The sequence below is a fragment of the Salminus brasiliensis genome, chromosome 3 (assembly GCF_030463535.1).
Source record: "Salminus brasiliensis chromosome 3, fSalBra1.hap2, whole genome shotgun sequence".
Classification (NCBI taxonomy): domain Eukaryota; kingdom Metazoa; phylum Chordata; class Actinopteri; order Characiformes; family Bryconidae; genus Salminus; species Salminus brasiliensis.
Genome location: NC_132880.1, coordinates 47,011,163 through 47,024,331, shown reverse-complemented (window position 1 = coordinate 47,024,331; position 13,169 = coordinate 47,011,163). Strand labels below are relative to the sequence as shown.

The window sequence follows — 13,169 nt, the reverse complement described above, 5'->3', positions numbered from 1 at the left end:
CACACACACACACACACATATATTGGGTGTATTGACAAAATGTAGTATTGCCAAGTGTGGGCTAGAGGGGTATAAAGCCCCCCAGCATTGAGCTGTGGAGCTAGCTGTGTTCTCTGGAATGATAGATGGTGCTCCATCCAATACTTTTTAGGATGAGGTGGGGTGGTAATCATCCAACATCCTGACAGGCTGGCTGAATGCAATCAAATCCTCACAGCAATGCTCTCCAAAATCTAGTAGAAAGCCTTCTTCCGTGGACAGTAGAGACAGTTACTCCAATAAAAGCAGGATGCACTTATTTAATACCCTTGATTTCAGAAGAAACAATGGATGAGCAGGTGTCCCAATACTTTTGTCCACAACAAAAATGGTATAGTACTACTTAACAGAAGGTTGCTGGCAATGTCATTATACACTCATTATCTTATTAAGATTGGTGTATTGACAAAAATGTACCTTGTATTTCATAACAATTTTAGAGGAATCTTAATAATAATAATAATAACCATAATAATAATAATAATAATAATAATAAACCTCACACTATACACTATATGTCCACATGTCCTTCATGGACAACCCTTCTAATGAACACTTTCAGACACTTTAACCTGCACCCATTGCTGACACAGATGTGCAAATGCACACACACACACACACACACACACACACACACACCCTGTAGAGACCTCTTATCTCTTATTTAGGCCTGCTTAGGCCTAACAGTGGGGCCGCCTTTTCCTCAGCAATAGAACTGTATCTGTCATAGTAATAATAATTCAATAGTAAAACTATTTGGTATTTTAGTAATTCTCAAGTAAATACACAATTACTGAAGTATTTCCCTGTCTCTGGAAACTTGCCTCTACAGGCCTCAAATCCCATTGAAAGGTCTAAGTCAGTCCAGCCGCACTTCCTGACTTTCACCACTAGGTGGTAGTAATGGACGCAGTCAGTAATTCGGACTCCCACTTTCCAATAATTAAATAAAATCAACATTAAAATGAATCAAAATCAAATTTCTATTTATTTTTTTTATAAAATAGAATTAACAGCTAACTGAAATGTTTGGCAGCACCGAACCCCAACACCAACACCCCCCCCTCTCCCCTCTCCCCCCTCTCTCTCCAGTTTTCACTACAGTGAATAGACGCTTTCCATTGGGGGTCCTCATCCCTGAAGGGAGCTGGGCAGGGTGCTGTTTGAGGGCTTTGTGAGATCATATTTTTTAGGCTCTGGACAGGCAGATAACACGTCCTGCTCCTGTGCGTCCCCTTTTGACACAGCAGAGGGAGGGAGAGACGGTGCGATGCGGACGTAAGCTTCCACAGAACCGCGTAATGATTCCAGTAAAGCCAGAAACCCGCCCACTGCTGCTGCTGAATCCAGGACTGAACAGGGAAGTGAGGCGAGGCGAGGCGAGGCTCTGAGTTTCTCTTTATACGTGTTTAGTCGTCTTTTACTTTTCACTGTTAGCTGGAAACCTCTCAGTGCTGAATATCACGGATAAATCTGACTTCACCCCAAATGAATGGGTAAGTTTTACGCGCTATCCGGTGCGTTTGTGGATTTCCAACGATGCGTAAAAGTCTGTATTACTGATTGTGAGTGTATTTACAGGAACGTCTCCTCACTTAAACTATCTAACCACTTCAGTTACAGCCAAAAAAACTTCACCTCACTTTCCTTGGTCTGTTTTCTGCCCCCTCCTACCCTTTCTGCTGTCCTTAATGGCGCATTCACAGCCCTGGCTTTCTGGACTTGGTGCTGACCATGCTTCTGATCCTAAGCCTAGTCCTCCTCAGCTCCAGCTCCGGATTCACGCAGTCTGATGGTAAGTCGTTATGCTGTTATTCTCCTCTGTACAAGGATAATTTTCCACATCTGCAAGTTCAAAAGTTCAGCTCCTAGTAGGGAACTCCTATAATTTAGTGACTGCAGTGAAAAAGTTTTGGCACCCCTGTTGTTGATGAAATAAGTAGGCGTAGGCAGGAGAAATCTGATATTTGGCTGTTTAGCTACACCCCAGCTTTTTCCAGAAGTACTGGATGGACCGTCCACTATTCCAGAGAGCACAGCTCAATGCTGGAGGGCTTTACACCCCCAATATCCACAGATAGTCCTATTCTATTGGCAGTACAAGACTAGGCCATATATCATATATCAACTCCTACTGTAAATGTATAAATACACATATACAAAGTACTGGCACCCCATCGTCGATAAAAATGAAAGGCCAAGAAAGGGCAGTTCTACAAATCCTACCTTGATTCCTAGGTCTGGTCATCCTTTTACCTGCTGTTACCTGCCCTAGTCCTAATCTATTGGCAGTACTTCTCTACAGAGACTAGACAAGCTGTTTGTGTTTTTTACACCCATTTACACCAATAGGTGCAACTTAAAGTAGTATTCATTAGAAAGAGTGTCCACAAACTTTTGGACATATTTAATTTCTGTATCTGTCACTATTATGAATTATTACCTACGGTAAAATGAATAGTGGTATACAAAAGTTTTGGCACCCCTGCTGCTGAGCAGATTGAGCAAACCCACAGCTCTGCTCATTTTAATGGACAGTCATGAAGTGATTCATTAATCCCAAGACCTATTATTTAGTAACTAGTGTGAATTATTAACTACAGCAAAATTAATACAGCCATATACTAAAGTTTTGGCACCCCTGTTGTTAAAGAATAAGTAGGCTTGCACACCTATTGGGAAACCTGATATATGGTAATATATGTGTGATTTAAATATTATGCATATGTTGAATTTAATAGTAATATTATTATTATTATAACATTGTTATTATTACTATTATTAACTGGTCATATTATTAGATGAGCAGAAGGTACAGCTATATTACTACCATATTAAAAAACAACATTATTTATAAGTTATCCAAAGTCCAAATGTTTGTGGACACCCATTTAGCTAGTTTATATGTACATATATTTTCAAATATATAATATAATAATATAATATATAATATAATAATATATAATAATAACAAATATGTGCATAAATGACCTTATATCAAATTTTTGTATGGGGACCCTCCTCAGAAAACACAGTTCTGCAAATTAAACTCCTTGAGGTGTATTATTTATTTGGTCAGTACTGTAAATTAATAATTACAGTGAAATAAATAGTCATATGCAGAAGTCCTGGCTCCCCATCGTTGATCAAAATGAAAGGCCAAGACGTCTTCTACTGAACACAGTTCTACAAATCATTCAACTCCTTGGTTCCCAAGTTTGGTCATTCTTCCCCAGCCTGCCATGATTTATTATCTGCAGTGAAACTAATATAGTCATGTGAAAAAGTTTTGGCACCCCCGTTGTTGGTTGAAATAGGCTGGTGGAGTAGACTGACATCTGCAGAAACCCTGCAGTCTGCTCATTTTAATGTATTCATTTTAATCACACACGTTTCATGTCATTTTTAAATATAAAAATTTAGATTTTCAGTCACCAGAAGATGAATGAGGTTGTAGTTGATGTACTTGATGTAGTTTTGGGGGTTTTGGGGGTCTAAACCATTGGTGGGCAAACTAGTGGCCTGTTTTCCAGTAAATGCTTTTTAAGTGTAATCATGGCCAGTAAGATGGAGCCTGTGGTAAATGCTGTACCATTTAAGTAACCAGATCTCTGACTAATCTTCACAATGTGTTTGTGAATTTCAGAGCCTGCAGTGGATCTGGAATGCCTCAATGACTACGAGACAGAAGTGGTCTGTCATCTGAATTCCCAGAATCTGGAGAGTTGCTCCGAACACAGACTCAATGTATCGCTTCCGATAAATGGGAGGTATATGTGAGTGTAAATAATGATTTCATTTGTAGGCCGAGGCCCCGGTCACACCTGGCATTAACACTAACATGCGTCCTGGGTGATCCAATCAGCAGTGGCCAGCACAGAGTAGTGTGAACGCGAGGACTCGCTGTAATCCGATCTCTCCGATCTTATTGGGAGGTGTTCAGAGACTCATACGACTACACTATTCTTGCGTCCATGGTCCATCCGAGTTAGCTGAGCATGCTACAATAACAAACTAACCAATGGATGCTCAGCATTTCGGTTAATTAGTTATTAATATGCGCCACGCCCCTCCTGCAGTGGAAATGATGTGAGAAATCCGATCACAGGAGACGCCTAATGCCAGGTGTGAACGGGGCCCAACTGAAATAAGTTCACTTCCACTGTAAGTTCATCAGTTCTGTGTGGTATTTGTTGTCTTGTCCTATTTTCCAGTTTGTTCGCTTGCAGTTTCCAGGTTGTCTCTCCCGGTATCTGTGAATGCAAGTTCCAAGTGGAAGGTTTTGTTTGTACTGAGACTTTTTTGACTGTCCTGCAGAGGGGGGAAACGAATTTGATCACTAAAGAGATCGATACTTGCGACAGCAGTAAGTGGTTTAATCTTCTTCTTCTGTCATTGCTAAAATTGATTGCTTTTTAGTGGTCAAATCCCATGTGATACATGTCATTTATTGTAATGAATATAAATGTAATTGTTAGGGATGCACCGATCCAATACTAGGATCAGATATCGGTCCCGATACTAACAAAATTAGTTGAATCAGGTATTGAATATTTAGTCTGATCCACGGGACTGATCCATTCACGGAACCAGATTCTTGCACCGCCGGTATTCTAGGCTTCATAACTCAGATCAGAGTGACATACAGACATCATGCACAGATCATAGCCAACAGTAAGACTCCCCCCCATCTAACCAGCATGGTGCCCTCTTCCATATAAGGAGAACAGAGAAGGGAGGGGCTGCTCGTTCCTCTTTAGTCTCACAGACTCTGAATATCAAAATAAAAGTCCGGAGCCCAGACAGCACTGTGCTGAGGTCCAGCAGTTATTCATTTTAGTGACGAATAAACAGAAATTGGGTTCATTAATATCTGTGTTCATTTGTTGTAGTATGTTTTATAAAGTTGATAATCTCTCCCAGATGGTGAAATATATGATTTATTAATAATACAATTATATCGGACCGGTTTTGTGTATCAGTATTTGTATCGTAACAGAAAAAGATGGATCGTTGCGCCACTAGTAATTGTTGACTAGACTATTATGGAATTTTGTTTCTTTTTTTGATTAATTTCTTTAAAGTTAAAGTGCAGAACAGATTATATATTGTAGTCCAGTTATGGAATTGGAAGGGAATATTACTACCATGACATAATTTATAAGAATTTCTTGTCCAAATGTTTGTGGACATATATGGGCGTTTGCTTTATTTATGCTAGCTGGTAAAAGAGGCATTGATAACAAGCTTACAAAATGAGCGTCTAGATATAAGAAATAAAACTGTAAATGTATTAATTTGAAATTCCTGGGTAATCTAACTAACATGAACTGATGATGTAACAGTTTCACATGTATTTGTTTGCCACAAAGGAAATGTCATGCATATGTGACAATAATAATATATAATAATAACAATAACTAGTAATATTATTATTAGCTTTGTTATTAATGTTGTTATTATTACTACTATTGGCTGGTAATATCATTGGGTGAGCAAAGGGTACAACTATATTACTACCATATTAAAAAACAACATCATTTATATGGATTTGTTTTTGTTGATACACAATTTCAAGTCCAAATGTTTGTGGACACCCATTTAGCTATTTTAAGACAGCTGGACTAGTCCCTGTAGAAAAGTACTGCCAATAGAATAGGACTGATAAACAGACTAGAGGAGTATAAATCCCCCTAGTTTCGAGCTGTGGAGCAGTGGAAGAACTGTGTTTTCTGGAATGATGGATGGTGGAGCTCCATCCAGTACTTTTCGGATGGGTTGGGGGGCTGGGGATGATGAAGTGGGGTGACTTGACCTCACTGAAATCCTCAGAGCAATGCTGCTCCAACATCTAGTAGAAAGCATTCTTCTCTGGACAGTAGAGACAGTATACACACTTTTTGTAATACCAATTTCCAAAGAAACAATAAACAAATGAGCAGGTGTCCCAATATTTTTGGACTTTTTGCTTTGAAGCTTTTTGTTTGTTCACTTCCTGTATGTTTGTACAAGCTGTCGTTGTTCTGCAAAGGTCAAAGGTTTTTTTTTATTATCAAGATTGGTAACCATGCATACTGCCTGCGTACATACAGCATTTCCATAAATACGTAACAGTCTGGGTATTTGCTCTTTGCAGTCAAGCCCAAAAAGCCGGTGAACGTATCGGTGGAAATGACTAAGAATGGAGACTTTCTCATCACCTGGCGCACCAACTACACATCCCCTTCTTCAAAAACATTTGTTGAAAACCTGAGTACGGAGCTCATCTACGCTCTCAAAGGAAGCACGAGCAATGTAAGTGAGCTGGATATGCATTAATAACAAACTAATTAATAACAGTAGCGTAATAAAATAAACACCAATCTCTCCCCTCTACATTCGCCCGTACAGGTGTCGAGATCTCTGGAAAAAGGCCGAACTGAATATGAGCTTGTGGGGAAAAACCTTCAGCCTAATTCTCAGTATGTTGTGGTGTTGAGAGTGAGCTCGGACTACAACAACAATCAGATATTCAGCGACTACAGTGAACCATTCGAGTTCAGCACACGTAAGTTTGCTTCAGGCACTTCGCCGCTCTGCTCCTGGGGCACTGTTGCATTCGAAGCTGGAGGAGAAGAATCGGACTGTACTGTACAAGTATATATGACAATATAGCAGGGGTGTCACTAGACCCAGTATACTGGAGCATGTGCCCCAGTAACATGTGGTAAAATGTTCAGCAGTAACAATTGTTGAGAAGAACTACAGGGCACGCTACGCAAATTCACAGGCACTACATTTCCCATAGTGCACCAGCATCTTTCCAAAACACTTTCAGTAGTTAAGATGAAGGCAGCTACTCGGCAGACAGGGTGATTATAGCTCATAGCTGTATGTTTTGGTTAAGACCACTTCGTATAACTGATAACCCACCAACACTAGACCGCTACATATCGGACCACTAAAGTACAAAATATGATGCAGTGATAATCACAGTTTTACATGTAGTTTTATACTACAAGGGAAATTTCATGCATGTGTGGAATTAATATAATAATAATAATAGTAATAATAATAATAATAACTAGTGATATTATTATGAACATTATTATTATTAACATTGTTATTATTACTATTATTAACTGCCCCTCATTCTACAATTCTACAAGTACAAGAAGTAGTCTAGAAACTCCCCTGGAGTATAGACACCTTATTATTATTATTATTATTATTATTACAATCATTATTTGACTAATTTATAGCTGCAATGCTACACTGTGGTTGTACTGGTATCTGAGCTGGTAATATTTTTACTGGTTTTATTATTATTATTATTATTATTATTATTATTGCTATAAATGACTTCAGTGTATTTATCTGGATCCCATGTCTGTGTGTCGCAGCTTCATCCCTGCAGAATATTCTCAACATAATAATTCCCATCTCATGCATCATTCTCATCCTCTTTATATCCACCATATTCTACTGCTACATCAAGTAAGTCATGTTTATGTCGTCACTGTCCAATGAAAAACATGTATCTCCAAAACAGTGACTTTACAGGAGAAGGCAAAAATTATTGTAACTTTGAATGGAAGTCAAAGTAAAATAAGAGCTTATTCCAAGTCATTTAGAGCTTTTCTATTGGTCCATTTATCCAGAATTATTTACACAGTGTTCAGCAGCAGCCACAGGGTTTAAACCATGGAGGAAACTAAAAAAAGAATGAAAATGTTTTGGAGATACATGGTTTTCATTGAACAGCAGCAATATGCTCATGTTATACACACAGTCCAGACCTGCAGTCTATTAAACTACACGTTCTACAATCTTCAGCCTGCTCCTACTCTGACTTTTAGAAATTTCGAAATTTTCCTAATCGTAATTTACTCAGATACTCAGTAATTGTTTTGTTTGCCATGTATTTACTTTTACAGTATAACAGAAGCCACAGTGTTTTGGCTGTCTGCCTAAAACAGGCCTATAATGTTATTCGCATGATTTATAGCTGCAGTGCAACACTGTGGTTTCAGTGGTATCTGAGATTGAAGTAATTTACAGGTTTTCATTTGAATAACAATGAGGCAGTGTAATGTATCCCAAATGAATGAATTTCCTTTGACCTTTTCCTTGCAGAATCATAAGACAGTGGTGGAACAAGATTCCTACTCCTAAAATAGCTCCTAGTTTTGAAAAACCGGTAGGCGATCTTTTATTTCCATCATTTGCTCTGACCCAGACACATTCTTAGACTCTTCTGTCAGGGTTAGTTAGCAAGAGACTCTACTGTACCTCATACATCTTTATTTTGAATAGGAGAATCTGTAAAATTGGTGTAAAAACAGTTGTTTCGGGTATGTTTCACTTTAGTTTTAATATTAAACAGGAATTAAAAAGATAAATGCACATATAAATACATTTAAAACAAATCAAGGCAGTGCAGTTTTGCTGACAGTCTGCCGATACCGGTACAATTTTTGTGTTTATACAAATAATACAGTGATAATACAACTAAAGTAAGATGTGCTGTTAATTAACATCAGTAAAATCACTGTATTTTTAGTGGATATACCAATATCATTTATTATACTGCAGTCTTCAATGTATTGAGGGCATTATTAGTATTACGATATATGTCGGATTACTGATGTCTGGTGAAATCTGGTGAAAATTCCTGTATGTCCTACAGAACTTGGGATAGGGGGCGATCCAAGGTTTTTTAATGATTTAGGGTCCGATCCACTTCCGATCCTACTGCAGAGGAACGTCTCATTTTCTTTGGAAAACTACCCTAGACAGAGTTCATCTGTGACCTTATTTCAGTGAGGAAAACTAAACAGAGCTTTAATTGAACTGATAAGAGCGGCGACGTTACCAGTTAACAGCTAAAACTAAAGCTAAAGTTGTGCTCTAATGCTAACTCTCCATTCCACCTTAAATAGTGCTGCAGTTACTGTGTGTACGTTTAAACAGCTGAGTGAAACTGCTGCGTTATTTAAGGTGGAGCAGAAAGTTCGGGGAAGAGGAAAACTTTAGCTTAGCATTAGCTCAGAGCCTCGACAGCAGATGGCCACAGAGCCGCAGGTAAAGAGTGGAGGAGGATGTTGCTCTATTTCCTGCTGTTTTGGCACTGCCAAATAAAAACCACTCAGTTTGGTTGTAGTTTTGCAACAACACCAATATTCCACTCGATTATCCCCATTTGGGAAGATCTAACGTTCCTCACATCCCATCTTTACTCCTGAACGCCTCCTGGTTAGAAACCTATAGAAACTTCGGTGGAAGTGCTCAAATGTTCTACCAGCAGGAGAACCACGCCCCTTTCTCTGGTTCTGAACCAGCTCTGAGCGGCCCATTCATAACCGAGGAGAAGGCTAATGCTAATGCACATACACTAAGTGATCAGACTGTGAAGCTCTAAAGGAGCTGGGAGCTGAATGGTCAGATCATAGTCAGATTAGAGTAAATCAGACTAGAACTGAGTCTGATTAAAGAAACCGATACTAAAACAGTGATTTTACTGCTATGGATTAGTACAGCGTACCCGAATTGTGGGGCTGAAACACAAACACAAAGATTAGATTGGATCAGAATCAGCAGGTAGTCAGCATTAAGAGACTTGGATCGGATCAGATAGATCGGATTCAGAGACATCCCTAATCACAATATATTTTGCAGCACAACGAAATATCGCAATGTCATTTTCCCTCAATATCGTGCCGACCTGAATGACCCTGCTCAAACTAGGCTGCTCTGATCTGCTGAATCTTTTGCCTCGTCAGGTTCTACGCTGGGCTACATTTCCAAACGAGTTCTCCCCGGTCTATCTTGAAACCTCAAAACTGGACCCCTTTAAGGAAAAGACGTGGTGAGACGTTTGTTTTACGCTCTGGAACTGTACTAAAGAAGACCTTAGACTTAGTTCTGCTCTGAAACCCTGGTATTCATCTCTTCACAGGTTATCCCCTTCTCTCGATGACGGCAGTTGTGAAAACAGTCACCACAGCATTGGAAAAAATGGCGATTCATCTCACGTGATTTATGCCCAAACGGGTTCTGAGGAGGTTGAAGAGGGTGTCAACGGTAGTGGTGTTCAGTGTGAGCTTCTCGAGGACTATCAGTCGACAGTGCGTACGTCAGGCTCCAGCAAAGTCGATCATAATCAGCAAGTAAACTCTGGGAATAGCTCGTCCTTCAGCAACAGATGCTACTTGGGATCAGACTCCAGTGGGTCCTCCTTTCTGAACCGGTCTATTACACACACGGCGTATCCCTGTGATGAGACTGAGAATCCCTTCTCTTCTATGTCTGAGAACCTGGACCCAGTGATACCAACAGACTTTGAGTACGGCCCGTGTAACGACTGTTCGGGGCCTCTGGACGACTTCAGACTGACTCAGAACATGCCCCCCGGCTCCGAGACTGTTGTGGTTCTTGGATACCAGAGCGTTAATGATCTCCAGAACAACGAGAACATACCAGAAGCAGCTGCAGATGAATCTGTGAACCAGGCATTCATCAGCTATCACAATGATGTTAATCTGAAGGTAAAGCCTGTGTGCTTCAAGAACCACCCTCAGGATCTTCCTTTTCCTGACTGTGAAAGCAACATTATTCTCCCCGTTGATGAGGGATATCAGTCTTTCCCAGGCTTGGGCCAAAACAGATGGAGCTCAGACCACAGCTCTGGACTCGAACAGAACATTTCTCCAGCTGAAGCTCAGAAAGAACTGCATAACATGAGCTGTAGCGGTCAGCAGGTTCATGCACCGCCATTCAAAGGTCTGTGCGGTCCTGCTTTGCATGTTTCCCCAGGCATTCAAATCGACTGTTCCTATCAAAGGGTGTGACGTCAAATAGGGACATGTACACCGATCAGTCATAACATTAGCACTGACAGGTGAAGTGAAAACATGGATTATCTTCATCTACAGCGGCTTCATCTGTCAAGGGTTGGAAATATTAGGCAGCAAGTGAGCAGCCAGTTCTTGAAGGTGAGCTTTGACAAGAGCCAAACTGACTGGGTCAGAACATCTCCAAAACACCAGGCAGGCAGGTCTTGTGGGGCGTTCCCGGTATGCAGTGGTCAGTACCAACCAAAAGTGCTCCAAGGAAGGACAACCAGGGTCATGGACGTCTATGGCTTACGGATGCGACACATGAACGCCCCACCTCATAGCTTACAGGACTCAAAGGATGGTGCCGGATACCACAGGACACCTTCAGAGGTCTTGCGGAGTCCATGCTATGACTGGTCAGATCATAGGGGGACCATGTCAATGTTAGGAAGGTGGTACTAATATTATGACTGATTGGTGTTTTAGTACTATACACTCTTCTAAAAAAGGTTCTTCAAGTGGTTCTTTAAATACCATAGAAGAACCACTTTTGCTTCCATTAATGTAAAGGTTCTTCATGCATGCTTCTTTATGGAACAAGAAGTGGTTCTTCTACGCCAGTGTTCAAATAACCACCTGAAGCACCTGTATCTTTAAGAGTTTAACACACAGATGTAATACTGATGCACTTCCTCCTCAGCACTGCTGCGATACTGGTTTCTTACGCAGAGATATCTATGTACATTCTTTCCGAGGCACTCCCATACACCCTCTGTAAATAGACCCTTTATTACTGTGCCTCTTTCAGAAAGTCTCAGGCAGACAGTATACGTATATATATATAAGTATATATAAGTATATATTTTCCTTTAAATGAGATTTTTTTTAAAGAATCTTTTGAATGTCTTTGGATGTCTTGCGTTTCAAGCATGGCTACGTTAGTACGAGAGGTTAAGAGTATAATGGCACTTTATAAAAAAAAAAACATAAATAATATAGAGAATATCCTGGTTTCTTTACTCACATTTAACATTAAATAGTCTGTGGCGTCCACAAGCAGTGTAAACAATACATGTGTCTCAAGATAATGTTCCCCATTCATGTTCATCAGTATCTTTCTAAGAATGTTCTTAAATTAGCTCAGACAGAAAGTCTAGGTCAGATTCAGGGTGTGTTTTTAAGGTGCAGAATTGTTCATAGTTCAAATCCCGAATAAGAAAACACTGGTGAATGTCGGAATAGTAAAAACTGCGTCAGTGGGTTTTTAAAAAATTCAGTCTTCAGTGTCACGGTCACACAAAAACTATGCATGTTCATTTCTGACATTTTTGACGTTTTGACCCTAATGTGAATCTGGTATTATAAATCTGAATAGTTCTTGATATTGTGAGGATGGTATTTCATGGTGACCGGACCAAAACAAAAGCTCCAAAATAACATGGAATAAAATCTTTTTACATTGATTTCCACTGAAATTTAAGGTTTTGGAAGTAAAGGTTTTTCTGCCTGACGATATTTCATGGCTTTAGCTGGTGGGGGATTTCTACTGTAGCTAATGCTGTATTGACACCGTCTGTGAAGTATACAGTACACAAGTCTGTAAATTAATTTATGCACATGTCCTGAGCTAATAAATAAAATGAAATACATTGTATAGAAGCTAAACAGATGTCGTGTTTGTTTTTAGAGTTATTAAATATTAAATCATATCCTGGAATGATCTGTTTATTGTCATTTATCGCAGCATTTTTGCCTTGAGGGTCGATAAACACAAGGCGCTTACTGGCTAGGGTTGGGGGATAATTAGGGGATACATGCAACTTCGTTACAATTACAGTGGGAAAAGTAAGCAATTAGATTCCAGGTCAATTTTAAAAACACGGTGATCACTAGCCGGATTACATTACACTGCCTAAAAACAATCTGACATCCTGCATATGGGAACAGTACAACAACATATGAGGTGTAGTAGGGTATAAAACACGAGGTGTTCCTCTGTCTAGGGAGAGAGAGCAGAGGGGCACGAGAATTGGCAGGCTCTCTCCACGCTGTACTTTTGATTGGAATAAAATGTTTCATTATTGCAACTGAAAGACGGTGGTCTCGAGTCTCCTTTCCAAGAGAAGTCCTTCCAAGAACACCTCACAGCACGCCTGAAAAAGACATGCTCAAGATTCTTCACCGGGGGCGCTGTTACACTCACCTAGCTCAACTAGCTCAACTAGTATGATTAGGCTAGCTGACTGCTGGACGCAGTGTTGACCACACTTTCCTTTCTTCCGGTTGTTAAAGGACAGGTGTGCACAGGTTTAG

At 39.9% G+C, this 13,169-nt stretch overlaps 1 protein-coding gene across 2 annotated transcripts; it reads left to right on the top strand.

Annotated features, from left to right (window-relative positions):
* The first annotated feature begins 1,371 nt into the window (after window positions 1–1,371).
* On the top strand, window positions 1,372–12,949 carry LOC140552264 (uncharacterized). Of its 2 annotated transcripts, none has more exons than XM_072676407.1 (10): window positions 1,372–1,535; window positions 1,746–1,834; window positions 3,686–3,809; window positions 4,254–4,405; window positions 6,176–6,333; window positions 6,430–6,586; window positions 7,422–7,515; window positions 8,155–8,218; window positions 9,801–9,886; window positions 9,977–12,949. In XM_072676407.1, exons 1-10 carry the CDS (start codon window positions 1,528–1,530, stop codon window positions 10,866–10,868), a joined length of 1,824 nt encoding a protein of 607 aa, XP_072532508.1. In that variant the 5' UTR covers window positions 1,372–1,527; the 3' UTR covers window positions 10,869–12,949. The 2 variants fall into 2 exon arrangements, with proteins under 2 accessions (XP_072532508.1, XP_072532507.1); XM_072676406.1 differs by having other exon boundaries at window positions 3,686–3,815.
* The last annotated feature ends 220 nt before the right edge of the window (window positions 12,950–13,169 follow it).